At 51.0% G+C, this 25,273-nt stretch overlaps 10 protein-coding genes across 10 annotated transcripts; 3 read left to right on the forward strand and 7 right to left on the reverse strand.

Moving 5' to 3' along the window:
- Positions 1 to 205: 205 nt before the first annotated feature.
- N7482_006957 (uncharacterized protein) lies at positions 206 to 1,418 on the forward strand (the record flags this gene model as incomplete). The annotated part of the gene is made up of 4 exons (XM_056689082.1): positions 206 to 472; positions 528 to 661; positions 717 to 1,233; positions 1,305 to 1,418. The coding sequence occupies 4 exons, from the start codon at positions 206 to 208 to the stop codon at positions 1,416 to 1,418; spliced, it is 1,032 nt and encodes a 343-aa protein (XP_056541511.1).
- Positions 1,419 to 1,885: 467 nt separating this feature from the next.
- N7482_006958 (putative GABA permease) lies at positions 1,886 to 3,911 on the reverse strand (the record flags this gene model as incomplete). The annotated part of the gene is made up of 8 exons (XM_056689083.1): positions 1,886 to 2,365; positions 2,428 to 2,757; positions 2,826 to 3,223; positions 3,279 to 3,361; positions 3,422 to 3,511; positions 3,571 to 3,594; positions 3,655 to 3,725; positions 3,792 to 3,911. 8 exons carry the CDS (start codon positions 3,909 to 3,911, stop codon positions 1,886 to 1,888), a joined length of 1,596 nt encoding a protein of 531 aa, XP_056541512.1.
- Positions 3,912 to 4,675: 764 nt separating this feature from the next.
- On the reverse strand, positions 4,676 to 6,255 carry N7482_006959 (uncharacterized protein; the record flags this gene model as incomplete). The annotated part of the gene is made up of 6 exons (XM_056689084.1): positions 4,676 to 5,105; positions 5,161 to 5,303; positions 5,354 to 5,578; positions 5,662 to 5,930; positions 5,986 to 6,105; positions 6,183 to 6,255. The coding sequence occupies 6 exons, from the start codon at positions 6,253 to 6,255 to the stop codon at positions 4,676 to 4,678; spliced, it is 1,260 nt and encodes a 419-aa protein (XP_056541513.1).
- Positions 6,256 to 7,426: 1,171 nt separating this feature from the next.
- On the reverse strand, positions 7,427 to 9,258 carry N7482_006960 (uncharacterized protein; the record flags this gene model as incomplete). The annotated part of the gene is made up of 6 exons (XM_056689085.1): positions 7,427 to 8,298; positions 8,361 to 8,531; positions 8,591 to 8,705; positions 8,762 to 8,841; positions 8,904 to 9,005; positions 9,066 to 9,258. The coding sequence occupies 6 exons, from the start codon at positions 9,256 to 9,258 to the stop codon at positions 7,427 to 7,429; spliced, it is 1,533 nt and encodes a 510-aa protein (XP_056541514.1).
- A 676-nt stretch (positions 9,259 to 9,934) lies between these two features.
- Positions 9,935 to 11,071, reverse strand: N7482_006961 (glycoside hydrolase family 16 protein; the record flags this gene model as incomplete). Its single annotated transcript, XM_056689086.1, has 3 exons — positions 9,935 to 10,579; positions 10,633 to 10,913; positions 10,975 to 11,071. 3 exons carry the CDS (start codon positions 11,069 to 11,071, stop codon positions 9,935 to 9,937), a joined length of 1,023 nt encoding a protein of 340 aa, XP_056541515.1.
- Positions 11,072 to 12,447: 1,376 nt separating this feature from the next.
- N7482_006962 (ATP-binding protein) lies at positions 12,448 to 14,510 on the reverse strand (the record flags this gene model as incomplete). The annotated part of the gene is made up of 3 exons (XM_056689087.1): positions 12,448 to 12,908; positions 12,965 to 13,110; positions 13,168 to 14,510. 3 exons carry the CDS (start codon positions 14,508 to 14,510, stop codon positions 12,448 to 12,450), a joined length of 1,950 nt encoding a protein of 649 aa, XP_056541516.1.
- Positions 14,511 to 15,097: 587 nt separating this feature from the next.
- Positions 15,098 to 19,476, forward strand: N7482_006963 (ATP-binding protein; the record flags this gene model as incomplete). The annotated part of the gene is made up of 6 exons (XM_056689088.1): positions 15,098 to 15,451; positions 15,506 to 15,698; positions 15,749 to 15,913; positions 15,984 to 16,905; positions 16,957 to 18,683; positions 18,755 to 19,476. 6 exons carry the CDS (start codon positions 15,098 to 15,100, stop codon positions 19,474 to 19,476), a joined length of 4,083 nt encoding a protein of 1,360 aa, XP_056541517.1.
- Positions 19,477 to 19,609: 133 nt separating this feature from the next.
- N7482_006964 (lipase family protein) lies at positions 19,610 to 20,685 on the reverse strand (the record flags this gene model as incomplete). Its single annotated transcript, XM_056689089.1, has 3 exons — positions 19,610 to 20,276; positions 20,340 to 20,508; positions 20,568 to 20,685. 3 exons carry the CDS (start codon positions 20,683 to 20,685, stop codon positions 19,610 to 19,612), a joined length of 954 nt encoding a protein of 317 aa, XP_056541518.1.
- A 469-nt stretch (positions 20,686 to 21,154) lies between these two features.
- N7482_006965 (uncharacterized protein) lies at positions 21,155 to 21,340 on the forward strand (the record flags this gene model as incomplete). The annotated part of the gene is made up of 1 exon (XM_056689090.1): positions 21,155 to 21,340. The coding sequence occupies one exon, from the start codon at positions 21,155 to 21,157 to the stop codon at positions 21,338 to 21,340; it is 186 nt and encodes a 61-aa protein (XP_056541519.1).
- An 834-nt stretch (positions 21,341 to 22,174) lies between these two features.
- Positions 22,175 to 25,003, reverse strand: N7482_006966 (protein arginine N-methyltransferase; the record flags this gene model as incomplete). The annotated part of the gene is made up of 6 exons (XM_056689091.1): positions 22,175 to 22,483; positions 22,580 to 22,784; positions 22,826 to 23,886; positions 23,934 to 24,130; positions 24,198 to 24,822; positions 24,887 to 25,003. The coding sequence occupies 6 exons, from the start codon at positions 25,001 to 25,003 to the stop codon at positions 22,175 to 22,177; spliced, it is 2,514 nt and encodes an 837-aa protein (XP_056541520.1).
- Between the last annotated feature and the right edge of the window lie 270 nt (positions 25,004 to 25,273).

Raw genomic sequence — 25,273 nt, forward strand, 5'->3', positions numbered from 1 at the left:
CTACTGACCCGGCCAGACCTTTGGCAAACCTGCTTGTTTTTCTTCAGCGATTCGACAGACAAGTCCTTCGTTCCACCTTTCTGCGGGACTTTATCACATATTAAGGTGCGACATTATTGCCACCTTACGAAGGACCGCCTTCGCTCCTCTTCCGTGCCATACCACCGCTCCTCCTACCACATAAGGGTTAGCCTGGCCGCTCAAGATGTCCATCACTTACAACCTCCCTCAGTTCCCCAACCACTTCATGGCTCCCATGCCATCCTATTTGGACTCTCCGCCACAACAGTATATTCCTCCTGCTTCGGCCTCGAGTGCCTTCATGGATAGCTTTTACCGCCCCGAGTTCAGGCACCCGACTCCGCACTCTCCGACTCCTTTGTCGCCGTCTTCAGCAGGCAACGGGCATCGGGTGAGCAAAGCCAAGAAGGGAAAGCGAGTTCATGCCTGCGAATACCCGGGATGCAATAAGGTTTGTGAACATCCCTTACCGTTCCATAGCCCTAGAGTTTTCTAACCCAGGATAGATCTTTACACGCGCAGAGCACCAACGACGACACGAGACGAGTCACAAGAACAAGAAATCTTATAGCTGCACATATGTGGGGTGCCACAAATCATTCCACCGCGCCGATTATTTGGCCCAGCATCTCAGACGACAGTGAGCTAACCCCCATTTCGCAAACCAGAACTTGGAGACTGACTATATTACCTAGCAGCAGCGGCGGGCATCATTCGCCGAAGATAAAGACCCCTTCGGTGATCAAAACGGAACCTGCGTCATATTCTCCATCGACCCCTCCGATGTCACAGTCCTATTCAACAAAGTCCGGAATTGCACCTGCCTCACAATCCGTTGAGAATAATAGTGCCGGGGCATCAAGAACCCTTGAGCCTCAAGTGCCTTGCTCTCAGTGCTTCAACTGCCAAAACAGCCAACTTTGTGAAGACCAAAGCGCGTACATCAACAGCTATATAAACGGGATGGATCATAGCCCCGAGTCCTCTGTCTCGAGTGCCTCTGGGCTTCTTGCAACGCATTCTTCCCATCCATCGTTCGTCCAGCCAGGGATTGATTCGGTCATCGAACAGTACATGAGAAGCATTTTGAGACCGGAAGCGTTCATTACTCCCCCACAATCTCTGTCTCCACCGCTACAAGCGCAGGAGCCGATGGACTCCTCTTTCTGGGACTCCAATATTGATCCTAACCTGCCTTCCCTGAACCCCGGGGTAAGCGATCCCCTATCATCGAGTTCTCAAATTAGCTCCATGAAAGGAGCATGCCACTGACTCGCATAAAGGTCTTCAATAATCCAGCTCCGTATTCTGAATGGTCCACTGCCAATGATAACCTGTCGCCCAGTGTGCAGACACATCGGACGGGAAGCTCGCCAGACCACAAAGCGAGTTCTTGACACGGACATGGTGTGATCATTTTTCCATTTAAGCTTAGCGCCTCCTGTGGCCTTTCCCTAGGCCACCATCAATATTTGTGCTCCTTGTCACTTTCTTCTCTTTCCCGTCTTTAGTTTACGTGATTCACGATCGATGGCCGAGCATTATACCCTATTAGATTGCTTTCAGTTCCTGTCTATATTTTGAGTATCTCATTGCCGAACTAGGGGGTACAGTGAAATGATAAATTTGATTAAGAAAAATTGCTGAATCAGACAACCCCTCCCAACTTTTCAAGTCGGCAAGGCTGCCGCGGGGCTTCAAATCTCCACCTATTTAGTCAGATATGTCCCAAACAGGAAGATGAGACGAGTAAGTCAATTCTCGAGGTCAAATAGCTTCCCCCTCGGTAAGTTTCAGCATCTCCACGGATGGATTAATAGACACGAAGTAAATGTACATCATTCGCTGGCTTGTTGGATACAGTCTAGTCAATCTCCACGATCGGACCGTTGTACACCTTTCTCGCCCGAAGAAAGTAGTATATCAGGCTGAGGAGAATCACGCCTAATGTTCCCACTACACTAAAGTTCATTGTTTGAACCGTCACAACCCATGATGGAGGCCAGAAGCTGAAGAAAACAGCAATGGTCATATAGATCAGGGCAAAAGTATTGACCAAAATGCCCCAGATGCCTGGCAGGTGAAATGGGCCCCAAACGAGCTTCGCACCGACAGTGTTCACAACAGCGGTGTCGCTGCTTCGAGCATTGCTGATGCCACCCGTGCAACGACGGTATAGGAGGAGACCAGCGACCATCATGTATGAAAGATAAAGACCGGAAACTGACATAGCCACTAAGTCGTTGAAGGCAACCGATGACCCGAGAGGGATGAGGGCAAGGAGACACACAACACAAGTTGTCAGAAGGACCGAGTAGATAGGAACCGCGGTACCACCATGAACCTAGCAAGTATTAGCAAGAAGCATGTCCTGGAGCACAAGATCATGGACTAGTAATCACGTACTCGACTCCAAATTCGCCAGCCTGGAATGCCGCGGTCGCGAGCAAAAGACCAAAACTGGCGGGAGGCCGAAGCCAGCATTCCAACAGAGGTAGTGATACCCATGGTAGTAACAATAGAGCACATCACCGCGGTACCGGGGACAGAGCCGGTGGCTTGCAAGAAGATTGTCATGAATGGGTAGCCAGTGGGGGCGTCGAGGGCCTGTCCAATATCTCCCATGCAGAAGAGCATGGCCAACAGCATGCCAAACCCTAGGGACCCGTTGATCAGGACACTAAGCATGATTGATGTAGGAACGGCTGTTGCTGCATTAGTGATTTCTTCGGACATCTAGCGGAAAGACAGAGTGTCAGTACTACTTCTGAAAAAGACCTGGCTGTTATAAAGGCTGTACATACATGCACTGCGGCATCCCCGCCAGCAAAGGCGAATATACAGCCAACCATGCCAACAAAGAATGAAAGCCCCTGGGAGGGGAATCCGCCCATGTTCAGGAACTGAGTAAAAACCTCCTTTGCGGATCCATGGTCGGCCATGTAAGTTAGAGGAATCAAGATCGCGAAGAAACCGAGAATGTGAAGAATGAGAATGAATCCCTCAAATCTCGGTAGTAACTTGCCGCCGACCGAGTTGATCCCGACTGAAAATGCTGCAACAGCCCAGAATAGCAATGTCGCATGCCAGTTCTTTGGTTGGTAGCTATTTTGTGTGAGCACGATCAGTCCCTGGATGAGAGTTCCACACAAATAGCACGAGGTTGCATATGTCGCTTGCCACCCAATAACGGTGAGCCAACCTAGAAGCATTTTAGTGATTGCGATGATCAAATTTGCTCTCCGGCGATCACATACCAGTTAGATAGCTAAAGAGCTTCATCATGGAGCGCGGGGCAAGCATCGAGCACCAGTGGTACTGACCACCCGAAGTAGGAGCCCTTTGGGTTGATTAGTCCAGTCCGAAATTTAGCGAGGCGAAATTTGAAATAAGATCATACATCGAGGCTAACTCCGAAAGAACCACGAAGGTCGATGCAACGCCGATCCAGACGAAGATAAAGCCGTAGATCGCACCGGCTGGACCACCACTATGCAACAACCATCAGCTTCACGAACCAGTAGCGTAGGATCCAACAGAGTCTCGTACTTTGCATAAGCCTGCAAAAATAACCTGTCGCCGAAATCTTGTCAGTAATGGCCGTCAAAGGTATCGGTCGCAATGAGTTCCTACACGACAATTCCCTCCCAAGTAATCAGAATAGTACAACTGAACCCCAGCATGGACATCAACCCAAAGTTTCGCTTTTCCAAGTTAGCCAATCGTGAATTCTATATTCCAGGGGTAATACGTCAACGGTATTTCCGTACCTTCAGCACTGGTCGCTTGCCCATGCGTGCCAGGTTGGCGTCGTCAAGCTCCTTGCTCGAGGGGGTATCAATCTCATGCATACCCGTCGTGCTCAGGTGCTTCATCTGATGAGAAGGCATATTGAACATAGCTGGAAGAGAGTTAAAGAGGAAAAAGCACGCAGAGGATGACAAGGGGACTGTATTTGTTTTGTCTCGGCGGTGGCAGAGAAGCTAATGCAGCCAGCTGTGGACAATCGTATGGTTGGATACTTCCTTAGATTGATCCACTCTCACTAGTTCAGTAAGTACACAAGTCAATACAAACAAATAGTTAGTTACAGTCTACCAAGACCCCCTAAAGCGGACTTGTAGAAGCGACCGAAAGCGATATTTCATCTTTCAAGCGCAGCGTCGCGTCTTTCGGGTAGCCGCTGCAAAAGCGGAGCAATCTTGCAAGGCGTAGTGAAGTACCGTCGGCCATTCTAACATTCCGTCTGAAGTCTGGAACATTCTGACCTGAAAGTCCCTCGCCACCGATGGTTAGCGACCAGGCCATCCCTGAGTCTAAACCTTAGTTTCTCTTGTGTTACAGCACTAAATCCTGGCTCCACTCTCGGTTGACCTCGCGAGTTCATAAAGTTTGTGCCGGAGAACTTTGGGGCTGGGCAATGGAGCCACTATACTTCACTGAGTAGGTGGTATTTCTTTTCTTTTTCTAACTTGTTCCTACGGTTGTTTTGTTTCAGCGCCGCCTCCCTCCGTTTAACATGAACTACCACGTTCCATTATCCACACTCTGACACCCCCGTTTTATAGATGCTCATTACGTACAATAATCCACCACCACCCCCTCCCAAAGAAAAGAAAGAAATTCAGTCACAATATATGCACCGTATACAATACTAGACCCGTTGAGTTTCCGTTACGGTCCATGTTCGGATTTCGCGAATAATTTGCGACTGGCTCGTCTGGCTTTCTGCGTCACAGTCTGGTGAAGAAGTGACGAAGGTCCGGTTGACGGCTTCCTCCGGCATTGTAACCAACTCGTGTGTCTCGCTTGGAGTCTCTCCGGTACGCTGGCCCCGAGAAATTTTATAGGAAGTCCCAGCATATGTCCTCTGTTGGCTCCCATAGCTCGTTCCTCCGAGGCTCATCCCTGATGACCGGAGACTATCGAGGAATGGCTTGAACTGGGGAGAGCAGGCGGTGATAATGCTGAGACTCTGGGTCATCTGTGTGGAAATGGTCACGGTCCATGTATCCCATGTTGGATCTCCTGACCCTTTCGCCTCCTCGGCGTAGGCGAGTTGGCAAATAATGGCAATTGTCACGCTGTGTGAACTTGATCAGTCGAAGAATGAGCCAAGGAAGGATGCAATCCACATACACGACCCGGAATAGAAAAACACTGGCTAGAACGACCTTCTTGTGGATATTTGCTTGAACCCGAATAATGACCAGCAGCGCCTGGACAATAATCCCTGCCTCCGATACGATGTTGGTGACTCCAAGGTAGTTCCACCAAACCACCTGAAATTCTGTGAGCAAAACCCGGAATAACATGTTAGAGCACCACACACCAAATCAAAACATTCCCCGTATAAGTAATCCCAAGTGGCCGGAACCTGGCATTGAAAGGATGCCGTGAAGATTCCTGTAACCGCCCACATAGTGATAAATATTCCCAGCCCAAGAGCAAACCAGCGGTCGAGAGACGCAGGCGTCAAGTTGCGGATAAACATCATCAGGGCGAGTTTGGAACAGCACATGCTGGCGACAAAGAGGATATTTGCGGCATATTGAGACTAGACATAGATACTTCTTGATTAGCAGACTTTTCGGCACATTTGAATTGTTATGGAGTTCCCTGAGAGCATTCAGATCTTACCTTCATCATATTTTCCACATCGGATACAGCTAATGGGACAAAATGCTGCCCAAGTCCACCCTCAGTAGCCATGGATACCGCAATTGACTGCCCGACACAAGTCACTAGAGAACCAATACTAAGGCCATCGTCGACTGTTAATTTGCGAAAGATCCAGTACTTGGTGCCAAGTCGAGTGAAGACGCTCAGAATGGCAGTCACCAGCATGAACCATGTTAGCACATTTATGGCGGGAGTCCAGGTTTCCCGCAACTCTGGCTTCATGGCGCCTAGTGTTCAGAAGAAAAATTGAGGAGGTAATAGTTATAGTATGAGTGCTTTTACCGAGGAGAATGTAGAAAGTCAAAGCCTTGATAGGCTGAGTATGTTTCTCTTTGCATTGCACTTGGCGTTTCTCGGACAGAACCTTGAGTTTTGGGGGGTTGTGGTCTTGCAAGATTGTAACTAGTCGCCATTACAGCGGCTCTATGTACTGTAATCACGCTCCATGCGGTGACTTACAGCTAGCTCATTCAGCAAACCCGGCGTTCCGGTGGTTAGTTCAAGATGTGACCACACGCGCAGCGCAGCGTCCGGTGGGCCAACTGGGGCCATCGGAACCGCGCAGCGTGTTCCTGGGCGCAAAGGCTGCTCTATTATTGAACCTTATGATTGGCGTGGCCCTATCTACCGGGCCGAGCCCGGACGATCGATCCCTGCTATTACCACAGATGGTCCGCTAATTTCTGATCCCTGTCTATTCTAGCCTTTTCCCACAGTGCTAGCCCGGTGTTTCCTTATTTGCGACAGGGGTGCGATATTTGTCTCAGTGGACCCGGTCTTTGCAGCTACTAATCACCTTCTAGAATTCAATGTTGGCGACTTTTCCAAGCATGTGAAGTGGATACTCGGACCTTTGATGTGCAGCGAAACCCCGACAAAAATAATTTTTTTAGTTGTTCTGGACTAGCCGGGGCCGGAGAGTCTTAGCCACAGTTGTGTCTGCGAGGTATGCTGCGACTTTTTAAAATCTGGATTGGCCATACAGCCAATCTTACGATGACACAGGGGCACTAATGATTTGGTATTTGAGTAAGAGTGGAAACGGCTTAAGCAAAAGCAATGTACCAAGGAAATATTACTGCATGCCTTTGTGTTGCATCAATCTGATTGTTTATTGTACTCGCGAGGTTGCTGTTTCATTGCGATCCATGGGGGCCAAACCTTCACTCTCGAATAATTGCAAGCCAAGACCATACTTTTCCTTCTTTGTCACTTCTTCATACGCAAGGGTCTGAACCCTAGTCAATCGTGCACAGAAGATTGGTTGTCATGAGATGATATTCTGGAAAACATCACTGACTGCCTTGCTCGAAGAAGGTAGGCCCCCATAACATCGACTGCTGGTCCACTCCAAGTCGAGTGCCACTCGTGTAAACTTGATCGAAAACATGGCCACTGTGGCGTCCTGCTATTACCTGAGCATTACTTGCTGAGTTACAAGCAAGACTACCCCGTTTCAGAGGTAAAATCTCTATTAGGAAAGTGGTACTCAGGTAGGTGTAAGACTGTTCCTTGCCTGAACAGACTTAAAGTTTAGGGCTTGCAACTATTGAGAATGAGATAATGTTTGGCTCTTGTTCGATCCTAGGTTCTACCTTAGTTGAAGAATGACTATCCGGATATTCGGCCCGTATATATATGTCTGAATGTTCCTCAACCACACTAGTTCTGGGAATATAATGTCGCGAAGCATCTCCACTGTGTATGCCAACATCGTGTTCTCTCAGGTGGTATACCGGTAGTTAGGATGACACTTCCACTTCGTTGCCAAGTCATGACATTCTGAGCCTTCCAGAACAGGGTCCCGACCCGCTGCGATATCTGCATCCGTGGCGTTTTCCAGTCGGCGATTCCGCCGCCTCAAAGTGAAGTGCAACACGGTGGCCATCATAATACACATCCCCGAGAACGCTACGTTAGCCACATTTGCTTGCCAGTATCTTGGACCTTCCGTAGAAGGATAGAAGTAGCTGGCATAAATCGAGGCGAAGTTGGAACCAGCATTTACCACTGCATAAGCAACGGCACGTTTCGACCGAGGACGTGGCAACGAGGTGGACACCCATGAAAGAATGCACCCGAAGGACCCATAGATCGACATCATCATGAAGGTTGCAATGTATCGTGCCGGCACATTCAAGGTCACCGCGCTGATGATAAATCCGATACTACTGAAGACCTGCGGCCACACAACGTGAAGCCATCGCTCACTGACGCGGTCGCTGTGCAAGGAATTGGAAACACTAAGGATCGCTGCGAAGATGTATGGTGGTGCAGACAAAAGTAAAGTATTAGTAGTTCCGTAGCCCAGGGTTTTTACGATGGTTGGAAAGAAGTTGGTGAAAGAGGCGGCAGTGTTTAGCCCCAGTTGCATAAGCCAGATGATATAGAGTACCGGATCGGTGAATGCAAGTCGTAGACCCTCCCATTTACTCCGTGTCTCATCATGATCGCTCTCATTTGCCTCCTCTGCGAGGCGAGCAATGGCCAGAGTCCGTTCCTCGTCGGTAAGCCACTTGGTGGTTGCTGGGTAATCTGGCAGGATGAACATTGCCAGAACCGCGATGGGGAATGTTGCGGCACCCTCGATAATAACTGCCAGGTAAGGGAACTGTCAGTGTGCAAATACTGGTCGAACGGGCATTGGTATCTCCTACAGAGCCATCTCCACGCTGGCAGGCCTGCCTTTCCGTTCATTCCCGACATGATCGCACTACCGAGCAGACCACCGAATGCGCCTGATAATTGGGCAGCTACATAGAGAATGGAGATTCGGGCCGCAAGTTCCTTTTTAGTGTACCAGGACGAGAAGAGGAAAAGGGCCCCAGCTTCAGGAACGTCAGACACCACGGTTGAAGTTTGCACTTGCATATTGCCAGGTACTTACGGAAGAACGGAGCTTCAACAAAACCAAGAACGAAGCGCAAGCCAAGGAGCCCGTGGTAGCTCTGTACTGCACCAGTACACGTGCTGACAACCGCCCAGCAGCACATCACAGCGGGCTAGCAAAAGATATTAGAAAATAAAGAATCAGAAATTGGGACCTTTTTGTACTTACTAAAAATAGTGATGGTCTCATCTTGTTTAGGATCATGTTGGTTGGGATCTGGGTCACGATATATCCCACGAAGAATAAACCTGGTCGCAATTAGCCCTTCAAAGGACACTCTTATAATTCTGACGTTCACGTAGAGCCTAACTGATAACGGTGTTGTATTGTTTGCCATGTAGCCCAAGGTCTTTCTCCAGAGTGCCCAGGCGAGCAGTCGCAATGTTGTTTCGATCCAGGTAATTCAAAACATCTTTGGAAACAAATGATTAGCCTTAGATTCAACTGAAAAGTGACTTGTCCGACCCCATACAAATCAACATCATCAAAGGAAGTAGACGCGTATCGAGTTTCCGAACCAACTTCTTCTCGAGCTCATCTCGGTTCTCAATAGTCAAGTTGGCTATCTCTATCTCTGAAAGATCCTTCTCATTCTTTTGAGAAGTCTCCACCTCCTCGGCTGCTACATGGTCATCGTCATCTTTACAATCACGATTCTTCTCCATACTGATGGTGAATGTATGGCACAGACTAAGAGGCGCAATGTTCCAAAAGGATGCAAAGAAACTCCGGCGACGTAGAATCACGCTCGCTTGGTCGGCAGAAAGGCTTGGGGGAAACACAAGATACCCCACGGGGAAGATCAGCCATTTAGTACTCACAAGAGCATGCGGATTTCCCCACACGAAGTCACTTCCAACCCATGGGGTCGGATCTGTTCCTCAGATCTTTCTTGGCTGGGAAACACTGCTTGACTACTTCGGGGCGCTTCCCGAGCCGTCCTTCGGCGCCGTCGGCTGTTTACCGAAAGCGGATCGGCCCTCATGCAGTACCTCGTGACCAGAGCAGCGAAGTGACTCCAGCGTTGGAGGCTAAGGCTGGAAATCCTCGTGATGGTACTTGATTCTCGCACTGATTTTCACGAAAGATTACGAAGGCGGGAAACGGCTACCTCCATCAAAGTATATATCTCCGTTATCATTATCAACAATTGACCGTCAATAGACAATGGGGTCTTCAAAGGCTAAAATGGACGTTACCGGACCATAAACTGGAGTATGCGAGAATAATTCTATAAAAAAAAAGGAAAGGAACGAAAACGGTCGGTGTATCTGTTTATGATCTAACTCCTCCATGGACGCGAACGTTATGAACTCCGCTATTCAAACAATGTACTGTGGATTACAGCTGGAAGGCTCCAACAACAAAAGCAACCATGGAGGCCACAATCACAGAGGAGTACAGCGAGATGGAGCCAGCAGCAGAAACGCTAGCAGAAGAAGACGCGCTGGCACTGGCGCTGGCGCTGGACGACGACGCCTTGGAAGACGACGAGCTGGAAGCGGCCTTGACAGAGCTTGAGGAGGATGCCAAGTTGGTCGCAGTGGTACCGTTGGTGGCCTTGATGCTGGTGTAGGCACCGGTCTTGTCGGTATACTTGTACGCCGCTGCCGGGTTGTAGTTGGTGACTTTGACGGACTCAACGTACATAGTGAAGGGACCGGCAGTGTAGTCGGTCTCGCCACCAGCCCACTCAATGGTGCCCTCGGAGTTGTCAGGGTCACCGCCGGCCCAGATACCGATCTTGATGCGCATGGGGGTCTGAGGGTAGTTCTTGCCGTTCAGTGCATCGGCGTACTCGAGGGTGCGGACAACATCACCATCCAGCAGCCATTCAATACGGCTGGAGGTCCAATCGACAGTGTAAGTATGGAAGGTCTCTTCCGGTGTGGTGACATTCACGGTGGTGCCACGGTCGTAGGAAGTAGTGTTGCCCTTGCCGAAGTAGTCGGTCTGGACGGAATAGTCGTATGTGCTGATTTGCTCCTGGATCAGGCGTTAGGAATTGTGGAAGTGCACACATCCTGTATGAAGCTTACCCAGTCAATCTCGTCCAGGTCATCGGACTCCAGCACGGTAGTACTGATGATACCGGTGCCATTGGCGGCTCTCATCTTAACCTCGACGCGACCGAAAAAGATGTAGAAGTCACTTTCAATGGTGGGAGCATCACCCTCCTCGGAGATAGTGAACTTGGCACCGAGCGAAGTACTCTCGACGGTTCCTGACGTAGTGTTCCACTTGCTAAAGGCCGATGAGCCAGAAGTGAAGTCCGTATTGAATTGCCACTTGGCCAGACCGGTATCGGCAGGGCATGTCTCTATATACACATCCGCTTAGATCTCGTTATTTCTCACAGCTCCATGGGGGGAATGACTGACTCTTCAGCGGGTTACAGCTGGTGTAGGTCTGGGCAGCACCGAGCTGAGCCGTGGCCAGAGTGACCGCGGCCCACTTCATGTAGGAGGAAATGGCCATTGGGGGTGAGGTGGAATGCAATGAGGTTCAAGTTCGACACAGAGATGCTTTTCGACCGACGGGGACTCCCAGATATATGAAACGAGTGGAGGAGAAAAGGAAGCTGCGGCCTATATTGTAGAACCAAGCGAGTGTCTGCGATTGTGGCCGCGAGAGCAACACCCAATCCGTCTATTTATACTCACTGGGTCCATTTGCCGCGAACCAGGTACGCCATTGTCCCTCAGCCTTCGAGCATCATCTCCTCCGACCAAGAGGATAAGTCCGGTGGTCGAAGCAGTATGAGGTAGTGATTGGCTTAGGAGCGGCCATTGTGGGGGAATTCATCGAAACGACGGTGTACAAATGCATGGACGCGCAGGTCAGATTAGTCGATGGTGGCTCCACCGAAAAAGCTTGGGTCGGTTGATGACGGCAGCGCTTGCGTGGTTGAGCCTGACTACGGCGGATCTAGCCGGCGGGCTACGTATGTCCGTCGGAAAGTTTTCCCCTGTTCTGGCACTCTTCACCGAGCTCTATAAAGCCGACCGACGAGGATGTGTTGTTTGCGCTGACAACAAAAACAAACAGCATCCACCAGGTCCAGCGTGGAATTGGACAGTAACCGGGACTCTCATAAGATCAAGTGTGGGTGGTGCTTCGCTATTAGTTCCCGCAGTTCCTTGCCGACGTCCAATCTTCGGATTGGAACGACCCACTTGCCACGACTACTGTTCAGCCCTGCCTTGGTGGTCGAAAAATGAACACCAATCTTGATTTATCTTCCTCTGGTCCGTTTTTATTTAATTTTTTTTTTTCTAAGAAAAATAGGGCCTACCGTAAAGATCTATCCTACCGCCCCATACATGCTGAATTCTTTAGCGCGGGGACACTCGCGGTCAGTTCGCAACACAACCCTCATAACCCAATGTCATGAGACAGCAAACGGCGTGGATCCTATTGTTATTTATGGAATATGGAGACATGCTTTTTTCTCATTGTGTAGGGCGAAGATTCGTGTATTTCCCTTGATGATGTTTCTTTCTCTCTTTTCCGTTCACCACGAAACATCACACATGAACCCGCCCTGCTCTCTGTACAATTAATCATGTGGTAATCGGTGCCCATGGTCAAGGTTATTTCTTGACCATCATGCTTCATGCATTCCTATAGATACGCAGAACACTTCTGTCAGTAATGACTTGCTCCATTTTCTCAAGATCTTGGTATTTCGGTACTCCACGTTGCCCTTGCATTCCGGGAGATTCTATCCAAGGTGATCGTGTCCAAATAGTTTCATCCAGTGTAGCCAACCACATTACTCCACATGCCCGTCACCTCAAGGGGCCACGTAAACACCTCTCTTTCTATTCAGCCACGACACCGGACCTGACAACCTAGGATTTGAAGCCATCTTCTTCTTCTTCGATGATAGAGTTTGTTCGATCAATCAACGGCCCAACCCCGTCTGCCGATTGGCCGGATTTCTTCGCGGCCTTTTTCAAGCTGTCCTCGAATTCTCTCCGGACACCCAGGACAAGCTCAATATGGTTAAGCTGAAGTGGTTTGTTTTCAAATCGAGCAATTGTTCGCGCGGTATTGATGGTATTGGAAATCTCTCGGCCATTGAGTTTTACTGCCACGAAGTGATCAATTGCATCATCGAGGTCTACATCCGTATCCTTTGGAGGAATAGTGCTCAGAATCTGCTGCCAAATTTGCTGACGTGTTTCAATTCCTGGTGGTGAGTATTCGAGAGCAAGATGGATCCGAGACTTCATTGCTCGGTCAAACGATCTGATGCGATTGGTGGTGAGAAATACAACACCGCTGAAGTATTCCAGTTCTTTGAGGAAGACTAAGGCGGTGATATGTCAGAAGGGATGTGTATCAAGCTGGAAAGTGATAACCCACCAGCTACAAGGGCGTTCCGGGTGTTATTATCGCCGTGGTCGTCTCGAGCCTCCAGAAACACGTCCGCCTCATCCATCAGGACGACTGCCTTCCATATGGTGGCATAGCGCAGAATGAGTCGCAGACGGGCTTCAAAGGCCCAGGTGCTAAAAGGTATATGTTACTGGAATTCATCGCCAGCGGGAAGGAAGGCTTGGCTGTACCTGTCTTCCTTATTGAGTTCCCCGAGTGAGGTCATGATTAAGGCTTTCTGGGTTCCTTCCGCCGCAGTTTCTGCAGTCAATGTCTTGCCCGATCCAGGGGTCCCGTAAAGAAGAACAACCAGGCCCTTCCCCTTTTGCCGCATTTGATCGCGGGCATCTTCGGGGTAAGCATGAGAAGTGACCAGAGACTGAAGAACCAGTTTTGGTCGACCACCAACAATCAACGAATCCCAGACATCCTTCTCCCATCTCACTTCCGTAAGGCAATCAACTAAGAAACGAGCCCATTCCTTTCTAGCTATTGAGAACCCATACTGATATGGAGGGCATAGTAGTGGGTCTGTCTCTTGTACTTGGACATTTACCCCATTCGCAATTTGTTCCTCTTGGTAGGTTTTCCGGTCCACAATGACTCTGCCTAGCTCCGTATATGGCAGCCACACACCCGGCCAATCGGCCATGAATGGATCATAGATGCGGTGGTAAGGCTCCTTGAGGTACTTGGCCGGCCCGTCGTATGCCTTGATCGACATCCCTTGGAGAAGAAGAAATCTCCGACCACGCTCGATTAGTCGCTCTTCTAGACGGTCATGACCCTTGACAAACTCCCGAGGATAAACAGGAAGCTCAGTAATGACCGCGGGGTTTTCTGCACCGAAAGCCTCTTTTTGGTAAATCTTAAAGACCTGTTTAGCCTGCCCTGCCACTGTACCATTATGATCCGAGAATATGCAATGAACTTCCAAATAGGGACCTCGTTTCACATTTTCCTCATAGGCAGTTTTTTGGCATCGCAATAGCCACGGATGCCCCATGAATGAAGTGTAGACTAAATCTCCGGGGCGGAAGATGCACCATGCAGCCGTAAAAGTGATTTGATTCTTCCGGATCATGCCGCGGATGCGGTCTCTCTCTTGGCCAAGCTCGTTGTTCATGAAATCGAACAACAGGTTAAGATGCATTCGCTCTTGGGCATCTTGAGTCTGCTGCCGCTGCTCGTCCAAGTCTCCCCAATGATGGAATAGGATTTGGAACGGACTGTCAAGTTGGAACGGGTCCTGGAAATCCGCAGGGACAGTTGGGTAGGAGCCGATCACTTCTCGGAAGACCTTGAGAAGGCGACCGGAATTGATTTGCAAGGTCGTCTTCTCGAGCTGGCTCTTCTCACCGAAGTATCGATTAATGACCAGGGCATAGGGGTGGTCTTGGTCGTCCAGTGACAGATCCTCGAAGGGTTTGGAAAGGACTTCGACAGCGCGTTTTCCGTCTTTCTTTGTATTATGGCGGTACACCTTGAACTCGCATTTCTCGCCAATCAGCTGGCGGTCGGCGTCGGTATCCATTTGGATGCTATGGGAGGCTTTCAGTTCTTTTGGCAGTATACAAGGGGTCAGCCCTAGTGACGGAGTCTTCTGGGATGGAATCCGGAACCCTCTCGGGGCGCTGAGGCCTTTATAGGCGAGATCAGAGCCTCGGCCGGCATTTGGGGCTCAACAGCCCGACGAAGGCTGCAGCACAGCCATGCTTAGGCTGCAATCGCATGGCCGTCTGATCAGCAGCGGGTATACGAGCACGCCAGTCATGCTCTCTGATTCCGTCCAAACAAGCTTCCTGCATGATTAGCGCGCTTAGGCCGTTCGGCCTCAAACCAGCTCACCATGTTCCCTGCGAACGGTGACAATACTTATCTAGAGCGCATCGCCAGGCCGTCCTGCTGCAGGAGTGTCGCCCATGGTAACCACCAGCATCTCTGTATGGGGTCTTTATGAGCAAATATGAACACGCGTGTTCGCTGGTGACTGAACGTCTGATTATCTGATTCCGCGCCTGCTGAGGCTGAGAGAACTGAGAACTCGCAGCCACATTTAAACGACAGCCTTACCCCTCACCTAAACGACATTGCACATCTCACCAGAGCGGCCAGTCACAAATGTCGTCCTGTTCGGCAGCCCGCGGCCCTTTGGCTGAGGCTATCGATGAGTTTCTCGAAGAACTGAAGAGTCGCGATCGGAAGGGTCGGTTCTATCATGAAGTACTAAACTCGCGGGCCGTCATGGCGGCCGCAACAAATCAAAAGGGAGTGAACGCCTGCGCTGGGGAGTTGCTGGATTTTGTGAAACAACTTGAGCAACGAAAACAGGCATCAAAGACAGTCAGAGTCCTCGGAGCGATCGGTCCTTTCATCGATGGAATGCAGAACATGATGACAGCTTGCCAGACGATGATACAAGCAAGCCCTTTCGCAGTGGGGGTAGTGTTTGCTGGTGCGCAAATCGTCCTCGGGGTCAGTCTGGAATGCATCATTTACTATCTCCTGCTCAATCTAACCTTCACCTAGTTGGCCCAAAATGTGAGTAAAGCGTTCGATATAGTTATCGAAGCCATGGTCGAAACCGGCGCTTCTCTTAAGTGCTATGCCAAGTTTGCAGTCGCATATGAAACCTGTAATGAGGTTCGTGAGCGGCTAGTGGCCTCATACAAGACGATCGTGAGTTTCTGGGCCACGGCAACGAAACTTCTTGACCAAAACTGTACGCGTTCCCTGGAATTCTTCTTCTGGTTGGTCGCTAATGCTATACAGACCTTATCGGTACCATCAAGAACATCTTCCGCCCTTTGGTGGCCGAGATGCAGGGCACCGTGGACTCTTTGCGTCGGGACTGTGCTAGAGTGGAAGCGATAGCCCAAGCCGAAGAAGCCGTACGAGCGAACGAGGATAGGAAACGTGCAAGAGCGGAGCAAGAAGGTAATACCTGGCCCCAATATTCAACAAAGTCGGGCAAAGAAAAATATTAACTTATGCATGGGACCTGCAGAGAAGCTGAAAAACGGCATTCGCGACTGGATCGCCGCAGGGGATGACCTCGAAGTCCGATGCGACCTTCAAATGCATTCCGAACGTCGGCACGGAACGACGTGCGCCTGGATATTTGAAGACGAAAAGTTTCAGCACTGGCGTGACAGTACTTCAGATCCTGTTCTCTGGTACAATGCACCTCCAGGGTCTGGAAAGACTGTTCTCTCGTCCGCCGTGGTCAAGCATCTAACCGAGAGAGGTCTGCCCATGGCATACTTTTTCTACTCCTTTAGCGATTTTACCAAACGCAAACCTCTATCAGGTCCGAAGGCACTTGCGCTTCAACTAATGAACATCCTCAAAACCGGCATCCCGGACAGAGTCATTGATCTCTACCGAGAAGAGATTACGAAGAACATGAGACACATGCGCCTACGAGACCACGCGATCGAAGTCTTACATGAATACCTGAAGCAATGCCCTCTCGTGTACATTGTTGTGGATGGATTGGACGAAAGCCTTGATGATGAGAATATGCGATATATACTCAGTTCAATTGTCCGTGCTCCGGTATACGGAACGGTGAAGTGGTTCTTCACTAGTCGGAACGAGGGGCAGATCCAAGGCATAATGAAAAACTTGAATGCAGTTTTCCTGTCCCCCACACCCTCTACACTTGCGGCCGAGATCAAACTGTTTTTGACTAGTGGCTTGCAGCCAATCGCCAAATCTTTGGAACACGTCGATGACTATGTTGAGTACAGCGAAGGGAGCTTTCTTTACTCCAAGTTTTTACTGGATACTTTACGCGGAAAAGGCGTCACATGCGACAGAGACATCCAGGAAGCCCTTCATGGATTTCCCCAGGGTTTGACAGGATATTATATGCGCAGTCTGCTGAGGTTGGCTTACCGGAGTCCGCCCGAGCGCGATCTTGTGAGGTACGATCCACCACCATTTAGCACCGCTGGGTGAAGCTAAACTTCTTGTAGGCGACTTTTCACCATTCTTGTCACTGCCGTTCAGTCCGTCACCTGGAATGAACTTTGCAATGCCCTAGCAATTCGACCCGGTGCTCAGGATTACTCTATCGATTCTGTGCCGCAGGAGAACGTGATACATGGCCTATGTGGCTCCCTGTTACTTTTTGATCGCTCTTCCGAAGAGTCCAAGAACAATCCGCGGGTGAAACTATTCCACAAAACCATCCAGGACTTCTTGCTGGAAGATCCTCAAAATTTACCAATCGACAAGTCATTCAGCGACGTTGAGGAGTTCACACTCGCTGAGATGAAGAAACTTTTCATCGACCCTACGGTGGCCTCTGTCCAAGTTGGCCGTAACTGTATGACACTTCTGCAATATCGCCGCTATAAATCATTTTCAGAAGCCAAAGCAATCCTGGATGATACTAACACTGAAAATGCATTCTTGAAATATGCCGCAGCGTTCTGGTTTTTGCACTTGATATGTGACGAAAACCATTCGAAAGAGGCTTTCGAAGAGGTGCGGAAATTCATGGAGAGCCCAAACTTCTGGACCTGTGTCGCTGTTCAGAGTTACGTTGTCCCTTACAACTTTGGCCGATATGCACAAGCTGGACCGACGGAGTACAAGATGGGAGTCCGGCGAGCGGATTGGAGCAAAGATGATTGCTTTGCGGTTCCTCTTCCCAATTGGCTGGGGCAGTATCCTCCATATGGACCTCAGCTGGACATGGATTTCTGCTCTTTTGTGAGTGATTGGCATGAGGTTCTTGCTTCGCGACCTGGCACATTGGGCGACTGCGTTCCACTGAGTACCATGAAATCGAGGATTGGTGATCATCTCCACCGGTCGGAGCGAATCAAAGTCTGGAGATCGAATGAAAAGATGGACCTCAAGGATATTGAGCAACTGCAGGTCACTTCCATGTCTCTTTCCGCTGGCAAACTGTTCGCCGAGCTAATTTGCAAGGAGCGGTTGGATCCTCCAGGGCGTATTCACTATCACCGTGTTTCCGTCTTTTCCAAAGGTACGAAGATCCATAGCAGCTTTGACACCGGGTCCCAGCTCGTGGATCTCGCAACCACTGAGACAGACTTCCAAGTCCTTGGCAGCGGCTCCCAAACCCAAGTACTAGAATTTGACGGGTCTCATCTTCAACTCAAGCGAACCGTGAATGATCTGTCCCAAACCTTTTCCGCTCCAAATTCCTGGAAACCAGGAACTTCGTCCCAAGCCTGGCGTGTTCAATGGAAGAACAGTCAAACAGTGCCCCACGGGAAGCTTGTTCTTTTCCATGTTGTTCAAGAGACTGCCAAGAGAGGCAAAACACAAGATGATGACACCGACTCTGACTCCTCTGATTCGGAGTCGGATTCGGATTCAGACTCGAGCTCTTACCCAGAGTTGAAGACTGACTCCGACACAACCGCTCACTATGATTCCGGGTACGACGACGGCCCCCCCGCAAGAACTCAGCGTCGGGCCATGGAAAAGGCACCGACCGACTGTGTGATTCTTGTTTGGGAATCATCCCAACCTTTATGGATTCCAGTGGCTTTGGATCAAAGGGTCCGCCAGGGAATTCCATTTGCGATGCACCCTTACTTGCCGATTGTCACCCTGAACTGTCTTAATGGACAGACCTTAATTGCCAATCTTGATACCGGCGTCTGGCATAATGAATATCACCAACCCGCCCTGAATGACGACAAGTTCCCTCTTGTCTGTCAAGGTGAGTCCACTGAACTGGCTGCCTTGCCACTATGGCTTTCTTTTCCCGTCCACTGACCTCGATCTCGCCAGAACTTCACTTTTCTTCGTGCGGACAGCTCCTGCACACCTTGCAAGCATCCTTCAGAGAACAACCGAATGATACAGAGTGCCAATTATCTCTTTCAACGAGTCGCTTCATTGCGAACCAAGAGGGTCATAACTGGCTGGATCATCCGAGCCCTGTCCGGCGAATCACATATAGGATCAAGGAATCCCTTGATACCCTTCCATCGGATCTCATTCTCGCGCATTGGGGTGAAGGTGATCTTGTCGTTGCTCTCCCACCCTTGACTTGCGAGCCCAAAATTGTAAGACTCAGCCTCCCCAGATTGCCGGACGCGGAACCACATCCCTCCTCGCATGGTGTGCAAACATTACAGAACCCGATCTACTTTCCCTCTTCGGCCACCACATCAGGTCCGGTGCTACTATACCGCCATCGGTCTTCACCGAAAGACCACGAACTGTTCCTCGCTCTCACCCAAAAGACGTCGGCCTGCCAAACGACGGTTACCGATGGGCAACCTCCCTCTTCCACTCCCTGCCCCGTAGTGATCCGCTGGAGGATTCCGAATGGGGACGGATGGAGGGACTGGAATTCTGATCATGATGAACAGTCTGAAGACCTAAAGCGAGGGGTTGACGACGCTCGCATTTTGCGCGGCGGCTTTGTGGATGGAGATAAGCAGTTTTACGTCCCGATTCGGAGCGGACTGGACTGGACGCGAAAAGGGTACTTGACGTGTTCCTAATTCAATAATTTAATTTTCCAAGTTGTAATTACGATGATGTCTCTAATTTCTCTATCCAACGTTCTATTATCTAGAAGACGGACACGACAGTCCAACGAGGAATGGAGAGTCCTGCGACCTGCACATCGATGGCCTAGACCTTCAAGGGAAGGCCCGGGCCATTGCATGCATCCGCTTCCTCAAAGTACCAATGGTGAGCGGGAAACGAGGTCAGTAATGGAATACCAGTTCCTGTATTGCCGTTGAAGTTCACCTCCCCTTCCAGCACGGTGACCTGGTTCGCGGAAACGCTGGCATTGTTGGGAGCGGTGATGTAGTATTCAGGGCTGATATGGACGTATCCCATAGCCAACAGAGGAAGCTTTGGCACAGGATCATCGGTGTGGGTGAAGCGATAGTTGTTCGACTGAGCAGTGATGTACGTGGCCAGCGGGATGTTGGCGACACGAGGGGATGCGTAGGCGTACAGCTTGATAGACGGGTAACCTCGGCCTCGGAGATCGGCGGCCGCGAGAGTAGCCACACCGGCCCCCAAGCTATGACCCACAACGGCCAGGTCATAGTCGGGGTTGGCGTCCACAGCGCCATTCAGGTTCTTGATCATGTCGTCACGAACGAGCGCCCACGAACTCCAGAAGCCCAGGTCTCCTTCACAGCCGTCACACAGGGATGGGTCGGTGTAGAGGAAAGCGGCATCGGCAATCCAGTTACGAACGGAGTATGAACCACGGAAAGCCAGGACGATAGCCTTGTTGGTGCGATCTACGGCGATGTAGCCTGCCGTATCGGTGGCGGTCGTACTATACCGGTCAGATTCCTCTCGCGAACTGCACTTGGTATACTGTCAGGGCCCGAGGACGTACTTGGAAAAGTCATACACAATCGTGGTATCGGCAGCCTCGACCTGGGGACAGTTACCAGCCCAGCACGTCAACTTGTGACCCGCCTTGGAGGCATAGTTGTCGTGGCAGTATGAAGCAGCAGCATACTGAACCCAGAACTTGAACTGCGCCAGTTCGTCCGCCGGGACATCTAACGCAATGTGAGCCAATGCAGATGCCAATAGATTCTTCTGCAGGGCATGGCCATACCACGGGGGTGCAGGTCCCTTGGGATAGCACTGCCGAACGCTGTCGCGGCGGAGAGAAGGACAACAAGCGAAAACCGCATACTGGACCCAAGGGTGGTGCACCGGGAGCGCGGAAACATGGTGAATTTGATGTATTTCGAGTGCAGGGTCCAGGATTATGCCTGCCGGACCCTTATATGCTGGCGCTGCCCGTCAAGCAAAAGAAAAAAAGACTCTAGTTCCTGCATGGTGACCCGACCCAACCAGGGACCCTGCTTATCATGCAGTGGATCACCGAACGACATGCACGATCTGGCGGAGATGATCGGCCTTCCGAACGACGATTTGCAAGGGCTTACCTCGGCGCGCCGGTGACTTTACCCTTAGCACCCCAGCATGCAGATCGGGAGCCCTAGAGTCTCGACGTGTGTGAGATCCCAATGCCGACCCATTGGGGCCCGGTGGATCGAGGTTGGCGAGGTGGGTCCTCGAGAAGTCATCATATTCGTTTCGCTTGTTTACAAATTAGCCGGATAACGATGCCCCCGGGGCATCTACAGTAGCTGGTTCCGGGAGGTGGTCCGGCAAGCGTTCAAGACACCGCAGATGATGGAGGCGGTTCAGATGGTCAAGGGCGTGGAGGAGGCAGAGAATCAGCTGAGCTATCTGCGGTCCTCGTCCGCTGTTCAGTGCCAGTTGAAGCGCACCCCGACTGCGCCAGGGTTGGAAGTTCGAAGCGTGGATGCGGTGTGCGGTGGTGGCAGTCCCAGGCCGACTCCACCCAAAAGCCAATAGTCCATGAACCATCCGGACGGACGGGCCAATTCGAATCATTCGTTCCCCCGTTTTCCCTTCCAGCCTCATAAAAGAAACGAACGCATGAAGGGGCACAACCGGCGCAGTAGTCGGTCTCATTTGCATCTTTCTGTCCTCGGCTTCTCCAACACGGTGCAACGCCGGTCCTAAGTCAACTTCAGGCGAACCGGCGCGTCTCAACGAGGTGGGTGTTGCCAGACCCACTTGTAAAATGCAAGATCGCGGACTCGCCGAGCGAATCATGGCAGGTGAGGACCCCATAATGGCACGTGTCAACCTTCAGGGCTGATCGTCCATCATCCATGGCTCGACGTGGAACAGACAGCAGATGGGCCATCGTTGGGTTCGGCTGTCTTGTCAGGAGTCTGGCCTCTCTCCGCTCGGATCACGCCGATTCAGCCGGATCGTCATTCTTGGCAGATATTCGGCGGATCCCATTTTCATCTCTGTCTTGGTTTTGAAACGGCGCAATGCCCAATTCCGACTTGGTCATTGATATTACCACTCCCCCAGGTCAGTCGCAGTCCTGACGAACTATGCCTGCGGTGATAGGTGATGGGAAGGTTTAAGGAGTGGGCTATGGTGGATAATCATGATATCTGAATAGATCACGAGCCGTGAAGAGGCGGGATGCATCTCGTTTCGAAGGACATCAATCGCTCAGGCCACACGGCTGCGACTCGCGCCAAATGAAGCATGATATTTCTCGCGAAAATCCAAATATCAAAAAAAAATTAATGAGACCGTTCACGAGCCCTTTTGCTCTTCATCGAACCTAACTTGCCCATCAGATTTGTTACCGAAGCAGCATCATCACATCAAGCATCCTTCCTTGATGCTTGAATGCAAGTCACTCATGCCAACACGCACACGGCGATAGCCTGCTTGACGTGCTCCGCCACCTTGCTGTTTCAGACCGTGTTCCTTGCTCTTCAAGCTCTCCCCACTAGGGGATACTGAGCGACCACCACTCATGGCAGGGGTAGTGAGCCTTGTTGCCGATGTAGAGGTGCGTTCAAGGGCGAACACCTCCACCATCCATTCGTACCAGACTTTGCGGTCGTCGGTTTGGCGGTACATCGTGACAACGACTTCGCCATTATCGGGAACATTGAGGGGGGTCTAGGGCGGGGAGTCACATTAGCAACGGAACATAACGAGTGAGACCGATCGAGGGCCTTGGAAAAAAAATAGTTTGCAGGATGATACATTCCATACCTTCAAGGGGAAGTAAATGGGGAACCAGCTGATCATGGTGGCGCTCTTCGCATCCATCGTCACGGGATTGGTTGAGAGTTCAACATCCCCGTAGAGAACGGTCTCGAAGTACCCCGCGAGGCCGTGGCACACCCCCGGTTCTGAGTGGGGAAGGAAAGGCGGGTCTGGCGCACATTGTGCGAATTGGAGAGGGTTGACTGCGTCGCTGATGGAGGGGGAATGTTACGGTTGGGGTGAGAGAAAGACCATGCAGTCTGAACGAAAGGCGTTGGAAACTCGGTGGCGGCCGTCGCCCCAGTGGTGCCCGAGGAACGGTTCGCGGTGTTTTGATTCGGAGTTTCGGCATTGTCTGGCGAATCTAAGGTGGACAGAAAATCAATGGCGTGCAGCATCACCACATATGGGGTCTCCGGAGCGGCGGGATTGGAGATGGTCTGATTTGTCACATCGCAGTGCAGCTTCGGGGCAGAAATGGGCGTGAAATGGGCCGAGTACGATGCGGGGATCGAGATTCCATGCACAGGATTGATAAGATCATTGATGCCATCCAGGCACTCCGGAGACAGTTCATTGTCAGCGAATGAGCCTAGAAGCTCCGACACCACAATATCAACGTATGTGTGTGTGGCGCCAGATGAAGTCGGGTCCGAGAAATCGGATGCCCGACCAGGATCATTATGACTCTTCTTGGGTGTGTAGAGCAACGAGTCCTCGATACCCAGCGACCCCCCAACTTGGTCCTGAGCTCCGCTCTGGGATGCGTGTCGCCGCACACGAGGGCCTTTCCAGCTTCGCATGTCAGATTGAACGAGAGTAACCTTGCCGCCCCAAATCGTTTCATTGTGTCGTTGCAACAAAACAAATGCATTCTGGTTCTTTTCGACAGCCCATAGGTCGATTTCGACACCCGCTTCAGCACTAGCCTTGAGCGCTCGCGTCACAAGAGGGCCGCGGCCAGCACCAACGACCGCAAGGATCACTTTCCCATCAGGATGGGATGTGGGTTTCTTCTGGTCAGCCCAGTCTCTGAGAGCCTTTGTAATTGCTCGCTCATACCATTCATACTTGATGGGGTCTTTTTCAAAGACCTCGTAGGTGATGCTCTCCAAATTGACGGTCAGTGGCTGAAGAGGGGCTTGCAGGTAGTCTTGGTAGCCTGTGCCAAACCTTTCAATCGGTGTGCGTGCGGGTTGCCGCTGTTGCAAATTCCGGATATAGGAAAGGTGCGGAGTGGGGTCATGATGCTTTTTGGGGAACCCGCTCCCAGAGGCAGACTGGGGTACTCGGAACCGGATAAGAGAGATTGACTGGCTTCGGATTCTTCTGTGTTATCGAGTCCTGGGATTGGCCCGACATCGCAGAGAAGAATCCATGGTGGAGTTCGGAGGCGCATCAGTTTTGCGATCAAGGCTTGATGGGCCTTGGACAATACAGGATATCCTTTTTGATTCTTGAGAAATGATGAGGCATCGATCGTGAGCATATGCAGTGGCTCCGAATGCCAACGCGATTGAACAGACAGAGCAGGTAGCTGCTTGGGCATGGAGAGGGCTGTTTAATCGAAATCGGTGAGCTTTATCAGAAGCAGGATGAAGGGGATGGGAGAATTCCATCTTACCAACGAACAGCCTTGTATGATACTTGCAGGTCTTTCGGATCAAGTCCCACGCGTCCCAGGTTCCAAAAGGATCAACCTTTGGCAGGGCGCCTTCTACTGGCTGCAGGTATTCCTCCCGGGCCAGTGGGGCCAAATCGCCCATAGTATCAACCTCCAGCTCAGGGCTGTCCACCATCCGCAACCAGATATGAAATTGAATGTAAGGTCCTAGATTCAGTGCATCCTGGATAGCCCTGGCGTAGTAGACCACACCTTCTGAGTGGATGGCGCCGTGGTGCAGTTTTGGGCTATGAATCAAAAGATACCCAATACCACAGAAAGCAGCATAGGCTACCTCCAGCATGAGAACCTGACGGGACAAGTCTGCAATCAACGGATCGGGAGAGCAAAGGTCAATCCAGCGACTAGTCACGCCGACTAGCTGGCTGGTGGCTTCGTTGGGGGTGAGACTTGAATCGAGTTTGGTCAGCGGTGGAATGACCAAAGGCCCTGTGTTCTGCGAGGTGGCCATAGTGCCAATGCGATCGTACGATGGCGACTGCAGATTCGAAAGGTAGGACGACAAGAGTCCCAGAACCCGCGAGTGGAAATGGGCCGTCGTAATTGGAACGGACAGCATATCATACTACAAAATTGCAATTGAAATGTTAGTAATTAAGAGGCAGGCGACAAGATGCAAAAGGACTGACATTGGTCTCGTGCACCCTGCTGACCATCTTCGGGGTCACAGCCAGTGTGCGGTTAGTCTCATGATGGCCGATGCAGAACGTCACCCCAGGGTCCTCAGAAGCACCGTAGGTATCCATGTTGACGGAGGACTTTTCGGCGGTGGGAGTCAAGGCGAAGTCGAGGGCAGTGGCCAGATCAAAGTGCACTTAAATCTCCGTACAACAGCGCACTGCAAGGCAGCAAAGTGACCACGGATGTCTGCCCACACTCAAAGCCAGGATGGACGCGCCCAGAAACCCCTGCGTGGTCGAGCGCGTCCCCTCGATCCCTTTGTGGGGGTGCGGCAGAATAAAAAGGGCGGTGAACCAGATAGGCAGCTGGGGCGGATCGCCGCCCGACTTTCCTAT

Source organism: Penicillium canariense, assembly GCF_028826845.1.
Source record: "Penicillium canariense strain IBT 26290 chromosome Unknown utg000004l_segment0_segment0, whole genome shotgun sequence".
NCBI lineage: Eukaryota > Fungi > Ascomycota > Eurotiomycetes > Eurotiales > Aspergillaceae > Penicillium > Penicillium canariense.